At 37.7% G+C, this 21,102-nt stretch overlaps 1 protein-coding gene across 2 annotated transcripts in view; it reads left to right on the forward strand.

Moving 5' to 3' along the window:
- Positions 1-20,687, forward strand: part of LOC117405405 (SLAIN motif-containing protein 1-like) — a 33,728-nt gene extending 13,041 nt beyond the window's left edge. The window contains exons 3-11 of one of the 2 annotated variants that reach the window (XM_059029807.1): positions 80-226; positions 589-705; positions 4,448-4,564; positions 5,858-6,007; positions 14,104-14,436; positions 14,822-14,857; positions 16,099-16,242; positions 18,487-18,769; positions 19,690-20,687. In XM_059029807.1, the coding sequence (XP_058885790.1) occupies positions 80-226; positions 589-705; positions 4,448-4,564; positions 5,858-6,007; positions 14,104-14,436; positions 14,822-14,857; positions 16,099-16,242; positions 18,487-18,769; positions 19,690-19,765 (1,403 nt within the window). In that variant the 3' untranslated portion in view covers positions 19,766-20,687. The remainder of the gene's footprint in view (positions 1-79; positions 227-588; positions 706-4,447; positions 4,565-5,857; positions 6,008-14,103; positions 14,437-14,821; positions 14,858-16,098; positions 16,243-18,486; positions 18,770-19,689) is intronic. The other variant, XM_059029808.1, reaches the window with a different exon arrangement.
- Positions 20,688-21,102: the final 415 nt, after the last annotated feature.

Genomic DNA, 21,102 nt, shown 5'->3' on the forward strand with positions numbered 1-21,102 from the left:
TAAGGCAGCTAATGCAACATGCTTCCCTTCTGTCCTGTCCTTAACCTTTTTTTCCTTATTGTCTTTGATTTGGTAACAGCTAGCAGATGGAAGACTCTATTTCCCAGCCCTGTCTCTCCAGCGTTTCCTTACAGTCCTCTAGCAGGCGTCAGTCCCTATAGCAATGGCTTTCACTGCTCCAACATCTTTAAACCATCTACTAAATCGATACTAACACAGAAAACAGGTAATGTGTGTAGTCTGTTCTTAATACATTCAACACACTTTTGTTTAAATATGCAATATTATTGTCTGTAAACTATCTTTTGTGCTAACAAATACCAAAAATATATAAACTCTTAATTCCTACAAATTTGTAATTTGTTTCCAGAAAAGACTGATTAAACACAGATTATTATATTTAGTTTTAAATAGGTATTTATACAATTGGATTATAGCACTCTCAAATTATAGGGGATGGTGCTAAAAATAATTATTTTGTTGTCAAGAAAGGTATCACTCCTTAAATGAATTGCAGTGCTCCAAGCACTTCCCACAAATCTCTGTTTTTATTTTGTTAAATCTTATGTTTGTTTCCCCTTTACACAGCTCCACTTCCTTCATCAAGCCATTCCCCGCTTCACTTGACATTGACTTCTGCGAGAAGGGATGTTTCTGGTGCTGCTGTAGGCTTCCCTTCAACACCCAAACCAGTAGCTGTACAGAGTAAGCTTCAGCAGTACACTACTACTATTTACAGCAACAAGAGGGCAGCAGCTGATTCGAATCACTTGAGAGAGACCGACCCGCCTTTCTGGCATTAACATTTCTAGATGGGTCATTCCTGCTCCTGTGGAACAAATTGTATTACAGAACCAGAAAAGGTGCCAGGGCAGTTTTAAAAAGAGCTGTGCAATTATTGCCCCATATACTATAGTAAAGTGTTAGAGGGTGTTAAATGTGTATTTGAATGACCTTTGACCTCATTTTGTTTTTTGTCGGGGGGGTGGGGGGGTGGGCTGAGTAAGTCCCATTAGTCCTCCTTGAGCTGACCCAGATAGCCAGATAGCCGTCTTAGATAAACAGAAAAAAAAATGTTCATATAAACTAGGCAGCACATGACTGACATATAATAAAATCCAGGAAAGTTCAAGCCCTTTCTATAGTGTACAATAGCAATGACTAATGGGAACAGCTAGTGTTAACTGTCTCCTTCGTCCAAAAACTTTAATTTCATCTCAGAATTATAGTTGAAGACTTCTCCGTTCACAGTCAACTCATCCCATAACCATGTCAGCCCAAGCACTGTGGCACAATTCAAATCTGATGCAAGTCATCTCAGACGCAAGTGAAATCTGGTTTAAATTAACTTTCAGTACAGTGAAATCAGTAATTCAGGTCAGACCATTGATGAATAATAATTATAATCACTAACAGTCATAATTTCACAAACTTGTACTTTACAAAGACAGCAAAGCAACTGTTGTGTTGCACTCCGTAATTTCAGTAGGTTGGTATTATTTTCAATATAAGAACTGTATCCATCACATCTCAAATCGTTGTGTAACAGGTGGAATGTAGTTTACTGCATACTACTAATACTGATAATGACAATACGTTTTTTATATATATATATACAGACGTGCTCAAATTTGTTGGTACCCCTCCACAAAAAACGAAGAATGCACAATTTTCTCTGAAATAACTTGAAACTGACAAACGTAATTGGCATCCACCATTCTTTATTCCATATTTAATAGAAATCAGACTTTGCTTTTGATTTTTTATTCAACATAATATTGTAAATAATAAAACAAATGAAAATGGCATGGACAAAAATGATGGGACCGCTAACCTAATATTTTGTAGCACAACCTTTAGAGGCAATCGCTGCAATCAAAAGTTTTCTGTAGCTCTCAATGAGACTTCTGCACCTGTTAACAGGTAGTTTGGCCCACTCTTCCTGAGCAAACTGCTCCAGCTGTCTCAGGTTTGATGGGTGCCTTCTCCAGACTGCAAGTTTCAGCTCTTTCCATAGATGTTCGATAGGATTCAGATCAGGACTCATAGAAGGCCACTTCAGAATAGTCCAATGTTTTGTTCTTATCCATTCTTGGGTGCTTTTAGCTGTGTGTTTTGGGTGATTATCCTGTTGGAGGACCCATGACCTGCGACTGAGACAGAGCTTTCTGACACTGGGCAGTACGTTTCACTCCAGAATGCCTTGATAGTCTTAAGATTTCATTGTGCCCTGCACAGATTCAAGGGACCCTGTGCCAGGCGCAGCAAAGCAGCCCCAAAACATAACCGAGCCTCCTCCATGTTTCACTGTAGGTATGGTGTTCTTTTCTTTGAAAGCTTCATTTTTTCGTCTGTGAACATACAGCTGATGTGACTTGCCAAAAAGCTCCAGTTTTGACTCATCTGTCCAAAGGACATTCTCCCAGAAGGATTGTGGCTTGTCAATATGCATTTTAGCAAATTCCAGTCTGGCTTTTTTATGTTTTTCTTTCAAAAGTGGAGTCCTCCTGGGTCTTCTTCCATGGAGCCCTCTTTCGCTCAAAAAGCGACGGATGGTGCGATCAGAAACTGACGTACCTTCACCTTGGAGTTCAGCTTGTATCTCTTTGGCAGTTATCCTTAGTTCTTTTTCTACCATTCGCACTATCCTTCTGTTCAATCTGGGGTCGATTTTCCTCTTGCGGCCGCGCCCAGGGAGGTTGGCTACAGTTCCATGGACCTTAAACTTCTTAATAATATTTGCAACTGTTGTCACAGGAACATCAAGCTGCTTGGAGATGGTCTTGTAGCCTTTACCTTTACCATGCTTGTCTATTATCTTCTTTCTGATCTCCTCAGACAACTCTCTCCTTTGCATTCTCTGGTCCATGTTCAGTGTGGTGCACACAATGATACCAAACAGCACAGTGACTACTTTTCTCCATTTAAATAGGCTGAATGACTGATTACAAGATTGGAGACATGTGTGATACTAATTAAATAAACTAATTAGTTTGAAATATCACTATAATCCAATTTATTTATTATGTTTTCTAAGGGGTACCAACAAATGTGTCCAGGCCATTTTAGAATATCTTTGTAGAATAAGCAATAATTCATCTCTTTTCACAGCTTCTTTGCTTTATTCTATGACATACCAAAGGCATGCAAGTATACATGATAAAATAGCTTTTAATTTCATCACTTTTCAGGAGGAATGAAGCATTATTTCAATGAGCTGTAAGGGTACCAACAAATTTGAGCACGTCTGTATAATATATATATATAAATGAAGTGTTTTCTGTAAAATACTGCCATAACATCAAACTGCTTCTGTTTGCAAACCGTTTAACCAACTAACTCTGAACTTGGTAGGCATTATGCTGGAGACAATGGAATTCAAATATGGCAAAATGGTGTTCTTTTGTAAAACAAGATGGCCACCAGACCTACATCTTCTTAAATTTAAGTTTCAGTTTAAAAACGGTTTACTTGATTAACTCCATCATGCCTATATCAGTACAATTGACTTTTTCAAAAATGGTGTTTGTGCATGAATCAAGATGGCTGCCTGACACATTTTTTTGGAAAAAACTTACAAACTCTTCTTCTGGAGAACTGGTGAAGTTACTGATTTCAAACTTGTCAAATATCAAGAACTAAACCCGCTTCTTCCAGTAATTGCTTAAGTGTTTGGTACGGGTACTGGGGCTTGGGAGCCGCAAAACTGCCTAGCAGTTCTAGTTATTATTATTATTATTATTATTATTATTATTAATAATAAATAATATCAGCAGTTTATCAGAATTCTGCAGTGCAACACAACACATGTATACAGTTTCCCTCTTAATTTGCATGCTGTCTTTGTAAAGGTTAGTGAAATTATGACACTGATTGTGATTATTATTTATCAGTGGTCTGATTTCACTGTAATACGCGTTGACTTGTGTCCAGTTTGACACTAGTCCAGCAGTGCTTGGCCCTACCTGGGTTTGGAACGTGTTGACTGGCACCCGTTATCTCTTTGTATGCGCAATGCACCCTGTAGCTATTGCATGCTAACTTTTAAGCTTGGGGCTTGTAATGTTTGGTTATTGATTCACTGGGTTACTTACTGTATGCATCAGACAACACTTCAGGTCTACAAGCTTTTCAATTTGTTCTCTTCCAAGTATGGAAGTGTGCCTTGAGATTATTGGTTCAGATAGGATGCATTTAATAACATAGTGGTTTTCCTGCTGTTTAACACCTGGTGCCCCCACTGTCCTAGTTTCTCTACTCGGATGTTTTAGGTTATAGTGCTGGTCTAGCTGTGGTTTGTTTTATTTATTTATTTATTTATTTGGTCCATGCATGTAAATAAATAATATTCCCTAATTTTGAGTTTTTGACTGCAAAGATGCAATGCACAATTCCTGGAGTACTTTTCATGCAAATCTCTTAATGTATGTTTCTGGTTTTCACTTAGCTCCATTGCCTTCACCAAGCCATTCCCTACTTCACCTGACATTGACTTCTACAATGGGGGACGTTTCTGGTGTAGCTGCAGACTCTTTTCCAAACCCTGAGACCCTGTCAGAACAGAGTAAGATTTAGACTTGCCTCTCTGGTGTCTTAATTTAAGATTTAAGTCTTAGATAAGAGGGATTTTATTAAACTGTTTTTTTTTTATTAAATAAAGTTTTTTGCCTTTTGTGTATGAAGTACCTAAAGAACACAATGTTTTTTATTATTTTATTTGAGGTAAAATAAAATAAGGCCAGTAAACGCAGATGACAGATACATTTATATCTTGGATGGAGAGCATCTGATTACAGAACTCGCCTTTTTTAACCTTTTTTTTTTTTATCCTGGATACATATGTATATGGTGTTACTGTACAGCTTCTGTTGCGATCAGTATATACAGTTAACCTTGGTTAACTAGACATCCCATGGGGATGCCAAGGTGTCGAGTTAACCATGGGTACACATGAGCCATTAACATGCATAGAAGTAACAGAACTCACATGTTTACAGTATTCCAGTATTTACAAGTATATTCCTTGGTCCTTATTAAAACGGTTGAAAGAACTGCAGTGAATGAATCAATTACAGTATACAGTACTGTACAACTCGTATAGTTTGATTGAAATACGAATTAATAAAATAACTACAGCATTATTTTTATGAAAACACAAACTGTTGACTATACTTTTAGGTATTGGCTTGTACTGTCTAATTTGATGGCTTAAATAGCAAAAGTTAACAAATTTACATTATACAGAATTAACTCAAACAAAAACAATAATAAACATTTTACAGTTTCACACAAAAGTCAAGCATTGTCGATTTGTTTTGCATGCAAAAACATGTGAGTTCAGTCAGTTGAGTTATCCACTAGTCTTTTTTTAATGGTTTTTATCCCTTCGGTACCGGTAGTAAGTGTCGAGTTACGAGTAAATCGTGGTGTCGAATAAAAAAATGGAGTCAGGATGCATTTATTTTATATGGACAAAATCCAGGACCAAAACTCTGTCGAATTAAGCAAAGGTGTTGAGTTAACTGAAGTTGACTGTATACATTTTTCTATGTCTAATCCCATTTTTGATGAGTATCTGTTCCCTCTTGGTAGCTAGTTCAACATGTATTATGAACTATGGATAGTTATCCTTTATAAAATAACCACTACAACCCCTATGGTATTGAGCATATAAATGGTTAATTTTCTGCTTTGTACTTCACTGTTCTGACCCAGAGTAATTCCAGGTACCTGAATAGCTACTGTTTAAAAGTATTGGACAGGTGAGGCAGATGGATGGAATATGTCAATATCATTTTATGATTGGTTGTATCACAACCATGAGAAGTGACATTATTTTTTGCTTCCTTTATTAAAGGTTACACAATGAGGAATCCTCCTCTCAGCCCACAGTCTTCAGTTGACAGTGAGTTGAGCACATCTGAACTTGATGAAGATTCAATCTCCATGGGATATAAACTTCAGGATCTAACGGACGTTCAGATAATGGCACGGCTCCAAGAAGAAAGTATGTTGACCCAGTATTGTCATGCATTGCAAGCTGGCGCTGTAGAAAACAAGAACATTGTATTTTGTCGAAGTGTGTGTGTGTGTGTGTGTGTGTGTGTGTATATATACAGTGCCTTGCAAAAATATTCAGACCCCTGACCAATTCCCTCATATTACTGAATTACAAATGGTACATTGAAATTTCGTTCTGTTTGATATTTTATTTTAAAACACTGAAACTCAAAATCAATTATTGTAAGGTGACATTGGTTTTATGTTGGGAAATATGTTTAAGAAAAATAAAAAAACTGAAATATCTTGCTTGCATAAGTATTCAACCCCCACACATTAATATTTGGTAGAGCCACCTTTCGCTGCAATAACAGCTTTAAGTCTTTTGGGGTAAGTATGTACCAGCTTTGCACACAGTGTCGGAGTGATTTTGGCCCATTCTTGGCAGATTTGCTCCAGGTTGTTCAGGTTGGTTGGACGACGCTTGTGGACCGCAATTTTCAAATAGTGCCACAGATTCTCAATGGGATTGAGATCAGGACTTTGACTGGGCCACTGTAGGACATTCACCTTTTTGTTCTGAGCCACTCCGATGTTGCTTTGGCCTTGTGCTTGGGATCATTGTCCTGCTGAAAGGTGAATTTCCTCCCAAGCTTCAGTTTTTTAGCGGACTGAAGCAGGTTCTCTTGCAGTATTTCCCTGTATTTTGCTCCATCCATTCTTCCTTCAATTTTAACAAGATGCCCAGTCCATGCTGATGAGAAGCATCCCCACAGCATGATGCTGCCACCACCATACTTCACTGTAGGGATGGTGTGTCTTGAGGCATGGGCAGTGTTAGGTTTGCGCCACACATAGCGCTTTGAGTTTTGGCCAAAAAGCTCTATCTTGGTCTCATCTGACCACAAAACCTTTTCCCACATCGCAGCTGGGTCACTCTCATGCTTTCTGGCAAACTCCAGACGTGCTTTCAGATGGTACTTTTTGAGTAATGGCTTCTTTCTTGCCACCCTCCCATACAGGCCAGAGCTCTTGATATGGTTGACTGGTGCATCATTACTCCACTCCCAGCCACTGAACTCTGTAGCTCCTTCAAAGTGATTGTTGGCCTCTCTGTGGTTTCTCTCTTAAGTCTCCTTCTTGTTTGAGCACTGAATTTTGAGGGACGGCCTTTTCTTGGCAGTGCCTGGGTGGTGTGATGCAGCTTCCACTTCCTTATTATTATTATTATTATTATTATTTATTTCTTAGCAGACGCCCTTATCCAGGGCGACTTACAATTGTTACAAGATATCACATTATACAGATATCACATTATTTTTACATACAATTACCCATTTATACAGTTGGGTTTTTACTGGAGCAATCTAGGTAAAGTACCTTGCTCAAGGGTACAACAGCAGTGTCCCCCACTGGGGATTGAACCCACAACCCTCCGGTCAAGAGTCCAGAGCCCTAACCACTACTCCACACTGCTGCCCTTATTGATCCAACTGTGCTCACTGGGATAATCAAACACTTGGATATTATTTTGTACCCTTTCCCTAATCTATGCATTTGTATTACTTTATCTCTAACTTCTGTAGAATGCTCTTTGGTCTTCATTTTCCTTCAGATTCACAGCCTGACCCATGATCCTTCAACAGTGGGGTTTTATCCAGAAAATGTGACAGCAACTTTAATGGTTCACAGGTGGAGGCCAATGGTAAGGTAATTGTGTCCTCGTTAGGGCAATTTCTTTCATCGGTGTAAACTGGGAGCTTCCACAGCACAGGGGTTGAATACTTATGCAAGCAAGATATTTCAGTTTTTTATTTTTCTTAAAAATATTTCCCAACATAAAACCAATGTCACCTTACAATAATTGATTTTGAGTTTCAGTGTTTTAAAATGAAATATAAAACAAAACGAAATTTCAGTGTACCATTTGTAATTCAGTAATATGAGAGAATTGGTCAGGGGTCTGAATACTTTTGCAAGGCACTATATATATATATATATATATATATATATATATATATATATATATATATATATATATATATAATATATATATATATATAATATATATATACACACACACACACACATACAGATACAGTAGGATCCACATAAGTCAATCTTGCATTACTCAGATTTCCAGATAACTCTCAGAATTTTGTTTGTCCCGGCCCCAGGTCTAACACAGTTATTACTTTTCTATGGGACAACTCGAATTCTAATACCTCAAATTTCCGGATATCTCCAAGGAAGGTGGCAACCCCCAGTACAAATCTTTTGGATACTAACTCGTAAAAGTGTGATGTACAGCGATGGCCAAAAATTTTGCATCAAAAAAAAAAAAAACCTATATGAACATAATTTAGATATTTAGATTTTATATAACATCATATAATCAAAGAAACTACAAAATGATATTGCAACAGTCTATCAAACCATACTATTACAGTATTTAAAGATTTCAAAATGTCACATTTTTCAATTTGACAGGTTTTTGTTTAGTATATGGAAAACTACAAGGCAGCATGTAGCTCAGTGTTAATATAACATTATTCAGCAGGTTTCATTTGACTAGGAACAAAATTAGTCAATTGTATAGGATGATGCAAAACTTTTGTCCATAGCTGTGCTAGAGCAAGATAACATATTTGTTCAGTATCGTTTCTTTATGCTTCTTAATGATTGTGTGTTCTGTATTATTTCTTTGTTTCTCATAAAATTATCTTTTCAATAACTAGACTAATACAAAACTGACGTCAGTCAGTTGCATTAATAGTTGTAATACTTAATTAGGCAGGTGTCTACAGTATTTTACACATTTATAGACGGTGAATGCCCGTTCAATTTAAATTGTCAGTTAATGTTAGAATTATTGTATTCTTGTATAGCAGGGGTAAATATGAATCATTTCTGGATACAGAAATGATTCATATTTACAAAGGCCCACTAAATTTGGCTTAACCAGACTACATAATAGCGATATTTACACTGTGGCACATGCTAAAAAAAAAATAATAATAATAATAAAAAGTTGTATTGCACTTTTGTGACTTAGTCATATTGCACGGAGTTGGAACACAAAACGTTTCTCAGCCGACACAGGTGCTTGACATTTTATTAGTCAATAAGAAAATCTAAACCCATCCAAGAAAACCACATTTGAATTGGCTCTAATAATCTTCTTTATCTCGGATCACAGAGCACAGAAATACCCGTGTCTGAGCTTAACACACACCTGCTAAATCTCATTTTGTGTGTAACGAAAAAAAAAAGATGGCAAAAGTTGTTGTGGAAGCGCTCTCTCTCTCTCTCTCTCTCCTTCCTTCCTTCCTTCCTTCCTTCCTTCCTTCCTTCCTGGTTTCCTGTGAACAACATTAGTTTGAAGGGGCAGGGCCTTCCCCAGAGGCACTGGTCAGACTGTAAGGCTAAGGATTGCTGCTTAATAAATAGCTAAATTACCTTGAGATATGTGCCTTGGCTGTTCTTTGTAGGCCTAGTAGGTGGTGTCTTTTTAAAGATTGCCACAATACTATTCTGAATTCAACACTTGTTGTCATTTATGCATTGGGGGGGAAAATAGATGATGTTGGATTTTATTCTTATTCTCTGTAATGATTCCATTGTGATGTGTGTTTTTATTCAAATTAATACTACTAAAAGTATGGCAAACAGTAATTCAACATTCATCAAATTATATTCTACCACAACATAGCAGATTACAGTTATAACATTATTATGAGAATTAAAATTAAATAACAATTTACCAAAAAAAAAATCACTCCATGCAAGGTTCATGTCATGTGTACCAACAATTAATATGAATATTAATTGTAGTCTAAATTGTAGGGTGAAAAAAAATTATATATATATATATATATATTTCTTTTTTTAGCTCAAAGAGCCAGCTGTAATATAATGTATTGATTGATTGCAACAACTTCTAAACATACTGGTTTATAAATTGATATTGCTTTTGGTTGTAAGAATGCAATAAACTAATATTTAGTCCTAACTTTTATATAGGCTCTGTGTCCCCTTCAGGGCCTGACATCCCTGTTCTTTATATAGGCTCTGTCTGAGCTCGCTGTGATGCTGCAGGGTGTGGATGCTGTTTGGGTGTGGTTACCTTCAGGGCCTGACATCCCTGTTCTTTATATAGGCTCTGTCTGAGCTTGCTGTGATGCTGCAGGGTGTGGATGCTGTTTGGGTGTGGTTACCTTCAGGGACTGACATCCCTGTTCTTTATATAGGCTCTGTCTGAGCTCGCTGTGATGCTGCAGGGTGTGGATGCTGTTTGGGTGTGGTTACCTTCAGGGACTGACATCCCTGTTCTTTATATAGGCTCTGTCTGAGCTCGCTGTGATGCTGCAGGGTGTGGATGCTGTTTGGGTGTGGTTACCTTCAGAGCCTGACATCCCTGTTCTTTATATAGGCTCTGTCTGAGCTCGCTGTGATGCTGCAGGGTGTGGATGCTGTTTGGGTGTGGTTACCTTCAGAGCCTGACATCCCTGTTCTTTATATAGGCTCTGTCTGAGCTCGCTGTGATGCTGCAGGGTGTGGATGCTGTTTGGGTGTGGTTACCTTCAGAGCCTGACATCCCTGTTCTTTATATAGGCTCTGTCTGAGCTCGCTGTGATGCTGCAGGGTGTGGATGCTGTTTGGGTGTGGTTACCTTCAGGGACTGACATCCCTGTTCTTTATATAGGCTCTGTCTGAGCTCGCTGTGATGCTGCAGGGTGTGGATGCTGTTTGGGTGTGGTTACCTTCAGAGCCTGACATCCCTGTTCTTTATATAGGCTCTGTCTGAGCTCGCTGTGATGCTGCAGGGTGTGGATGCTGTTTTGGTGTGGTTACCTTCAGGGCCTGACATCCCTGTTTTCCACAGTCTTTCTTGCTTCTCTAACCTAATACCATTCCCCCAACATGTAAACACATTCTCAAAACACAAGACCCCAACCAAACTGGTTATATAAAGCAGAGGTTTTACATATGTAATAATTGTAACAATGTGTTTTCAACCACCTACACCACAGGTTATACAAAGTAAATGTTATATAAAAAGTAAAGCTTATTGCAACAACGTCAGTGAATAAAAACCCAGAAAGCTACATTCTATTCTAAGTAGTACTGATAGATATCGTGAACAACAACATGTTAAAAAATATATATATATATATATATATATATATATATATATATATATATATATATATATATATATATATATATATATATATATATATATATATTGTGAACCGGCCGACACCACTCACGGTTCTTGCCCCTTTAAAAATTGACCCAGACACAGAAATAGGTGGTTCAGCGCTTACGTGCACTTTTAATAAAACAAACAAAAACAAAATAAAACACAACACAGTACAGTACAGTACTTACATTGGGACTGCTAGGACACAGAGTACTCCTTTCCATGTCCTTCTACTCAGCAGCCTTAAGCCAACTGAGTGCACTCTTTAAATACCCTGCACCTAGATCTAATTTAACAATAACTACCAGGTGCAGGGGATAATTAATAATAAAACAATTAACAAAACTAATTAAACAATAAAGCAAAACAATAAACTACTAAGAACAATGTGCCTGTGCACATGTTTTACGCAGGGAGGATTTTAACCCCCTCCCTGCTATGTTACAATATATATACAGTACTGTGCAAAAGTTTTAGGCAGGTGTGAAAAAATGCTGTAAAGTAAGAATGCTTTCAAAAATAGACACGTTAATAGTTTATATTTATCAATTAACAAAATGCAAAGTGAGTGAACAGAAGAAAAATCTACATCAAATCAATATTTGGTGTGACCACCCTTTGCCTTCAAAACAGCATCAATTCTTCTAGGTACACTTGCACACAGTTTTTGAAGGAACTCGGCAGGTAGGTTGGCCCAAACATCTTGGAGAACTAACCACAGTTCTTCTGTGGATTTAGGCAGCCTCAGTTGCTTCTCTCTCTTCATGTAATCCCAGACAGACTCGATGATGTTGAGATCAGGGCTCTGTGGGGGCCATACCATCACTTCCAGGACTCCTTGTTCTTCTTTACGCTGAAGATAGTTCTTAATGACTTTCGCTGTATGTTTGGGCTCGTTGTCATGCTGCAGAATAAATTTGGGGCCAATCAGATGCCTCCCTGATGGTATTGCATGATGGATAAGTATCTTGCCTGTACTTCTCAGCATTGAGGAGACCATTAATTCTGACCAAATCCCCAACCCCATTTGCAGAAATGCAGCCCCAAACTTGCACGGAACCTCCACCATGCTTCACTGTTGCCTGCAGACACTCATTCGTGTACCGCTCTCCAGCCCTTCAGCGAACAAACTGCCTTCTGCTACAGCCAAATATTTCAAATTTTGACTCATCAGTCCAGAGCACCTGCTGCCATTTTTCTGCACCCCAGTTCCTGTGTTTTCGTGCATAGTTGAGTCGCTTGGCCTTGTTTCCACGTCGGAGGTATGGCTTTTTGGCCGCAAGTCTTCCATGAAGGCCACTTCTGACCAGACTTCTCCGGACAGTAGATGGGTGTACCAGGGTCCCACTGTTTTCTGCCAATTCTGAGCTGATGGCACTGCTGGACATCTTCCGATTGCGGAGGGAAGTAAGCATGATGTGTCTTTCATCTACTGCAGTAAGTTTCCTTGGCTGACCACTGCGTCTACGGTCCTCAACGTTGCCCGTTTCTTTGTGCTTCTTCAAAAGAGCTTGGACAGCACATCTGGAAACCCCTGTCTGCCTTGAAATTTCTGCCTGGGAGAGACCTTGCTGATGCAGTATAACTACCTTGTGTCTTGTTGCTGTGCTCAGTCTTGCCATGGTGTATGACTTTTGACAGTAAACTGTCTTCAGCAACCTCACCTTGTTAGCTGAGTTTGGCTGTTCCTCACCCAGTTTTATTCCTCCTACACAGCTGTTTCTGTTTCAGTTAATGATTGTGTTTCAACCTACATATTGAATTGATGATCATTAGCACCTGTTTGGTATAATTGTTTAATCATACACCTGACTATATGCCTACAAAATCCCTGACTTTGTGCATGTGTACCTAGAAGAATTGATGCTGTTTTGAAGGCAAAGGGTGGTCACACCAAATATGGATTTGATTTAGATTTTTCTTCTGTTCACTCACTTTGCATTTAGTTAATTGATAAATATAATCTATTAACATGTCTATTTTTGAAAGCATTCTTACTTTACAGCATTTTTTCCACACCTGCCTAAAACTTTTGCACAGTGCTGTTTATATATATATATATATATATATATATATATGGATTGCAGTGCATTTGGAGAAAATATTTCATGTCTGGGTTCTGCACCATTCCATATGCACTACAATATAATATATATTGCTGCCAGGCAGAGCCAGAGCTGCAATATCTGAGTCATGTTCAATTTTACGTTTAAACAGACATAGATTTAAAATAAACCTAGACGTCTTCTCGGTTTGTCTTGCTTTCAAATGTTAGTTTTAGCTTGAGGTCTTCCCCATTGAAACCTGCGTGTCATTCTATAAGCACACTCCCATCCATTTTGCACTACAACCTTTAAAGGTTGTGCTCAAAATACCTTTTCAGAAAAAATTAAATAAATACTACACTGTGTACTGAGAATTTGAATTTATTTACCTGTTTTATGTAATCAATCGTACTACGTAGCAGCCCAGTTGTGCAGTATTTTACAGTCTTCATTTAAAATAGAAGTGTTACACAGTTCTCATTTATAATCTCATGTTTAATCACAGTTGTGTTTTGCTTTGTTCATTCAGGTTGTTTAAGATTATAAAACATGCAGGAGAGCTCATTTTTTTATGGATCTTCACTTCCAATGTGAATTCAGGATATGCAGATATTTAAAAGACAACCTATACACGGCTGCATTAAAATGAAAGCTTTCAGTAACATGAAAAGCTTCCGTAGATCATCATGGTCCCTGTGCAGGATGATCTACGGAAGCCAAATGTATTGTAAAACTGCTGCTCTACATTATGCAGCATTTAATCTGATGATGAACTTTTATTTGCAAAAAGTCCTGATACATTGGCTAAAGTGTGCAATGCAGGTAAGCCTTCCATGTCTCCTTTTTTTTTAGGTCTTCGTCAGGACTATGCTTCCACATCTGCATCAGTGACGAGACGCAGCTTTTCGTTCCAATCGGGAATTAAAGGAGCCAGCAGCGACCTTGAGTATGATCAATACAGTTTGGATGACGATGAGGAATATGATCACCTTCCTCCACCGCAGCCTCGTCTCACCCGCTGCTCCCCTTTTCAAAGAGGAATACCGCATTCCCAGACTTTTTCTAGTATTCGAGACTGCAGAAGGAACCCGACTTCACAGTACTTGAACACTTATCAACAGTATTGTTCTGCATCACCAATGGGTTACACACCTGAACCACAGCAAAATAGCAGGGCCAGTGCAGGTAAATGTGCAGTTTTCAAGTAATGTATTAAAGTTCTTGTTTGTGGTTTATGCCATTTTAAATTTCTTTTTTTTTTTTTTCTCTGGACCATGCCAAACATCTTTGACCTACTTTTGGATATACATTTTAATCCAACTTGTTTATTCACCTGACCTGCATTTGAAACCCCCCTTCCGCTTTCGGTAGGACACAGTGCCCAATTCACACATTAACTATGCACTTGGCAATTTGCCTACAGTGGTAAATATACTGTAGGCACATCTGTTTTTGTGCAGAAGAACACAAAAACAAAAAAAACATGTTTTAAAGTTTCTTTTTTCCGTTTTTGTTTGTTTTTGTGTTTGTTTGTATTACTTATCTGTTTGAACTTTGGGAACACTTGCAGTAGGATCTCCTGTTTGGAACCAAGCAGAGTATGAGAGTAAGTGGGCAAGCTTTTTACTCAAACTCGGTTACTTTAACTAAGTAAAATACGTGTGTTTCAGTGTGCTTGGCAACATTTAGTTTTTGTATGGCAGCACTATTTTATCACATTTAATGGCAAGTGAACATAAATCATGCATCTGTTTGGCACTAGGTTTATTGGAAGTCACAACAATGTGAAATGTGTTTGCATCGGGGTCATTGAAATGGGTTTCCACATATCTATTTCAAAATAAATGTAGCCGCAAACACTAATTTATCACTTCCTTCCTACTTACTGGTCTTTAAATATTCATACATTAGAAGAATTCACTTGTGGTAGTAAATCATACTGCATGTGGTCTTTTTGTAATGCTTGATTTTCCCTGCAAACTGATCTGAGCAGTAGACCTAGTCCTTGTTTTGAAGGTTAACTTATTTTTTAAAATTTGTTTTAGCATTCTTTAGAAAGGGAAATGTGTGATCCAAGCTTATCTTCAATATTTCATTTCAAGTATTTATTTTATTTATTTGGTTCATTCATAAAAAATAAAAATTATGATATCTACTGTAATGTTTCTTCAAACATGTTTACATGGAAACACATACTTCAATATCTGTGTGTTTTACATTTTAAAACAGGTCTATTCTGTATAATAATCTGGGTATTTTGTATTTATGGCCTGTATTTAATATGCACTTTGAAGGGTGAGGCCCCAGCTATTGTTCAAGAACCCTCTTGATTTTATAAGCTAGCCCCTCATGACAAGTTCTACCAGGGTATAACTGACTGCAGAAACAGCCAGCACACAAACTCTCATATCGTATTTGCGAGCTCTAAAACAAATATCAAGTACATTTCCTTTGATTATCCCGTCCTTAAAATCAATGTCATATGCCACAAACATTCAATAACTTGGTAAACAAGCAAGCTTTCAGCAAAAGTGATCATTACTTCCAATACATCCGTCATTTCCGTTACGCAGATTAATATATCTGGGTATCTAGATATTTCCAGTTCTACAAAAAAAATAAAATAACCCTGATGTTTTAAGAAAGATGTATAATGCATGTGATTTAAAGCAGTCAACAAATACTAAATTATAAAAAAAGTAATAATTTTTTTCCATAGAGGGATTCTCAGACCCCCATTTTTTTTTCATAGAGGGATTCTCAGACCCGCATTTCAATAGTCATATTATTAAGTGTAAAATGTGATTCATTTATTGAGTAAAAGGTGTTGCTTTGTTTGTATTTTAGACAAGCTCCGGCGCAGTATGCCCAATCTGGCTCGTGTGCCAAGTACGAGTCACACCAGCTCCCCAGCCTCTGTTAGGAACAGTCAGAGCTTTGATTCCAATCTACATGGGGCTTCCAGTGGGCTCTCAAGACTGCCATCATCAAGTAAGTATACAAATGAGGTCTTTTTTTTTTTTTTTTTTTTAAAACAAAAAGCTTTTTCTGCCATGTTAGCCTTACCAATACATTAATGTGTGCAGCCTTGTCATGTGTTTCTCTATTATTTTGTTGTGCCATACATTTCTGAATCTTGCCAGTAGATGGCATCAAAAGATAATTGAAAGAAGACGGAAACACAGATTATCTATAAAACATTCTACTCATGGTGTTCCAAAAATGCCACCATCACCATCAATTAAATTGAGCCCTTAATCATCAATGTGTCACAATAATTCAGCTGTTTCTGAATAGTAAATACTACTGTTTTGACTTTAAACATGGATCTCTGTCTTGTGTACTAATATGCATTTATTTTGTTAAACGTGAATATTCATGTTTTAAACACTATTCCAGTAGCAGACTGCTATATAATATATATATATATATATATATATATATATATATATATATATATATATATATATATATATATATATATATATATATATTATACACAGTGCCTTGCAAAAGTATTCAGACCCCTGACCAATTCTCTCATATTACTGAATTACAAATGGTACACTGAAATTTCATTTTGTTTGATATTTTATTTTAAAACACTGAAACTCAAAATCAATTATTGTAAGGTGACATTGGTTTTATGTTGGGAAATATTTTTAAGAAAAATAAAAAACTGAAATATCTTGCTTGCATAAGTATTCAACCCCTGTGCTGTGGAAGCTCCCAGTTTACACCGATGAAAGAAATTGCCCTAACGAGGACACAATTACCTTACCATTGGCCTCCACCTGTGAACCATTAAAGTTGCTGTCACATTTTCTGGATAAAAACCTCACTGTTGAAGGATCATTGGTCAGGCTGTGAATCTGAAGGAAAATGAAGACCAAAGAGCATTCTGCAGAAGTTAGAGATAAAGTAATACAAATGCATAGATTAGGGAAAGGGTACAAAATAATATCCAAGTGTTTGGATATCCCAGTGAGCACAGTTGGATCAATAATCAGGAAGTGGAAACTGCATCACACCACCCAGGCACTGCCAAGAAAAGGCCGTCCCTCAAAACTCAGCGCTCAAACAATCAAGGAGACTTGTGAAAGAAGCCACAGAGAGGCCAACAATCACTTTGAAGGAGCTACAGAGTTCAATGGCTGGGAGTGGAGTAATGGTGCACCAGTCAACCATATCATGAGCTCTGGCCTGTATGGGAGGGTGGCAAGAAAGAAGCCGTTACTCAAAAAGTACCATCTGAAAGCACGTCTGGAGTTTGCCAGAAAGCATGAGTGTGACCCAGCTGCGATGTGGGAAAAGGTTTTGTGGTCAGATGAGACCAAGATAGAGCTTTTTGGCCAAAACTCAAAGCGCTATGTGTGGCGCAAACCTAACACTGCCTATGCCTCAAGACACACCATCCCTACAGTGAAGTATGGTGGTGGCAGCATCATGCTGTGGGGATGCTTCTCATCAGCAGGGACTGGGCATCTTGTTAAAATTGAAGGAAGAATAGATGGAGCAAAATACAGGGAAATACTGCAAGAGAACCTGCTTCAGTCCGCTAAAAAACTGAAGCTTGGGAGGAAATTCACCTTTAAGCAGGACAATGATCCCAAGCACAAGGCCAAAGCAACATTGGAGTGGCTCAGGAACAAAAAGGTGAATGTCCTACAGTGGACCAGTCGAAGTCTTGATCTCAATCCCATTGAGAATCTGTGGCACTATTTGAAAATTGCGGTCCACAAGCGTCGTCCAACCAACCTGAACAACCTGGAGCAAATCTGCCAAGAAGAATGGGCCAAAATCACTCCGACACTGTGTGCAAAGCTGGTACATACTTACCCCAAAAGATTTAAAGCTATTATTGCAGCGAAAGGTGGCTCTACCAAATATTAATGTGTGGGGGTTGAATACTTATGCAACCAAGATATTTCAGTTTTTTATTTTCCTTAAATATTTTCCAACATAAAACCAATGTCACCTTACAATAATTGATTTTGAGTTTCAGTGTTTTAAAATAAAATATCAAACAGAATGAAATTTCAATGTACCATTTGTAATTCAGTAATATGAGAGAATTGGTCAAGGGTCTGAATACTTTTGCAAGGCACTGTGTGTGTGTGTGTGTGTGTGTGTGTGTGTGTATATGTATGTATGTATGTGTGTGTGTGTATATATATATAATATATATATATATATATAATATATATGGATTTTTGTTGTTTTTGTTTTCTTCAGTTCCATCTCCTGGTCAGCTGCAGCATCGTGTTCACAGTGTTGGAAACTTCCCTGTGTCTGTCAGACAGAATCTTAAAGCAACCGCATACGTAAGTCCAACAGTGCAAGGGCCTGCTGGAATTCCTACTTCCGTCAGTTTACATTCGATCTCCAGCAGCGGCATTCCTCTTCCCAACAAGCCTGCCTCCCCCGCGACTCCAGGGCGCAGCGCACTTCCGAGACCGGCTTCAGTTATTGGAGGGAGCGGCATACCAAGGAGTAAACTAGCACAGCCTGTTCGAAGGTACAGTATGCTCACAAACCAGAAGAGACCAGGCCAGTGGGGCATGTTAATTTACTTAGGATAGAATTAGAATAGCTGTAAATGTGTACAGTACTGTGTTTTATTCATCATACATGTTGTTGTTGCCCCTAATTTATAACACTGTTTGTGCCAGTCTCAGAATGTCTGTTTGTTGAATTTTTTTATTTTTATTTTTTTGTGCACGCAACAGCATTTGTAAAAATAAGGTATAAATAATCTGGAATTAGATTTATTGCAAAATATATATATATATACCATTAAAGATTCAGTATCATAGTTTAACAATTTGACCTTGCTTGAAAAAGTTTTCGGATTGTGTTTTGCTGTTCGACGGGTTACTTGAAATAACAGTACAGTCTGGAATGACCAGGCTTCTGGTTAGGAACATGGCATGAGATGACAAACAAATACTGCAGTTTTGACCTCCACTCACAACCCGGGTGGTCTTGATATTTAGTTAATACAGTTACTGTTGCAGTAGGCCTTTTAAAGTGCACAAATAAAACATGTCTAAAATCGATAGGTCATTGACTTTATTCATCAGTTGCATCCCAGAAGACAGCATTGCGCATCCGTGGAATGCACTGCCATCCGAACTCTCGAGTGAGAATAAGGAATAAATGCATCCACTGACTGATCAGGCTGCACTGTGCTGCTACTTGGTCACAAAGAATACAGACGCAAGTTCTGGCACAGCAGCCAAAGATATAAACAGTGCCACCAACCTTCGGGATTGTAGTTGACTGAAGTAGTTCATAATTCCCGGATCAGAATGGCACAGAAGCACTTGACATTCACCTAAAGTTATTCAATTGAACCAATTAAACCTCAGTCTAGGTCTAAACTAGTTTTTGTGACTGCACTGTAGAATGTGAATTTGATATATTTATTTTTTCCAGTTTACTTCAGCCTCCGAAGACTCTCTCAGCACTTGGCACTCTACGGGCTGGGAGTTGGAGAGATGGCTGCTACTGATACAGGATACATTGTAAAAGAGAACTTGAAGATACAGTCATGTTCAGTGCCCAGCTGGCTGGGTTATTCTGATACTGTTTCACAAAGTGTTCTTCAAATCTGGGATGACTTTTTTATTGTCATAAAATAGAACATTGAGGTCTAAGGCATCTGAAACACTTGCCTAATTGCTGGTGTACTGAGCTAAAAACAGTACAATTACTGTATGCATTGCAATAATGTCAAACTTGCAGATACAGTATTGTATCAGAACTTCTAAACGAAAACATTACAGCCAAAAATAATAATTGGTATAATTGTTAAACTGTTTACAATGAGATGATGGAATTTACAAGTATTGTTACTAATATAGTTATTTTGCCATTTTTGGAATTTTAATACTGGAGAATGAAAAATGAATGTCTAATCGTGCTGAATTTAAAGACTGATATGTAATATCTTTGTGGTGCCTATTGTAGTGCCCATTGTGCTTTTTAGTTGTTTTTCTGTAGTTAGCAAGTATATTGTTTGCTGTCTCTTCTGCAACAGGACACTTTTTTTTATTTATTTTAGCACTACCTTCAAGAGTCACTACTGTTGTTTTCAAATAAAATTTAAAAAAAAACCTGCACAGCACTGCCTAAAACTGGTTCACATAGTCTGGAGAACACACAGGTTTAGCAATAGTTTTATACATACTTTTTTTTTTTTTTTGTCGTTCCTGTCTCAAGTTAATTAATTTTTTTTATATGTTATGATTGTATTACACATTTATTTACGTTCATGTTGTCATGTAAAGCACATTGCACTTGCAATGAATTGTAGCCAACAGTGGAGTCCGACTTTTCTAATGCGAAATAAAGTGAACATTTTAATGTAGTTTATTAACAGCAAATGCACTGGGAATGAGCAAGTTTTAAAGAATAAACTTTTTTTGAAGTCATTGTGCAGAGTATTTATTATTATTATTATTATTATTATTATTATTATTATTATTATTATTATTATTATTATTTTTTTTTTTTTTTTTCTTGGTTTATATTATGTGCCATTGATGATAAAAGCATTGATGGTTTGAAGAAACTATTGTACATTTAAGTAGTCCCAGTTGAATTTGTTCAACTAGAATGCATTTTATGGTTAAGAAGTCTAGTTTTGAGGTACTCACTGTATATGTATTTAAGACCCCAGAGATGTACCCTACTTAGCTCAATCCAGACGGTTGTCATGCTGATGCTCTGGGGAGACCACGCTGGGGAGACCGCACTGTGGTTGATCCCCGGAGCCAGCATCGCAGCCGTTGTGTGTGCTGATGCGCTAGGGAGGCAATAAGCTGATCCCTGGAGCCAGCATTACAC

The sequence above is a fragment of the Acipenser ruthenus genome, chromosome 9, assembly GCF_902713425.1.
Source record: "Acipenser ruthenus chromosome 9, fAciRut3.2 maternal haplotype, whole genome shotgun sequence".
NCBI lineage: Eukaryota > Metazoa > Chordata > Actinopteri > Acipenseriformes > Acipenseridae > Acipenser > Acipenser ruthenus.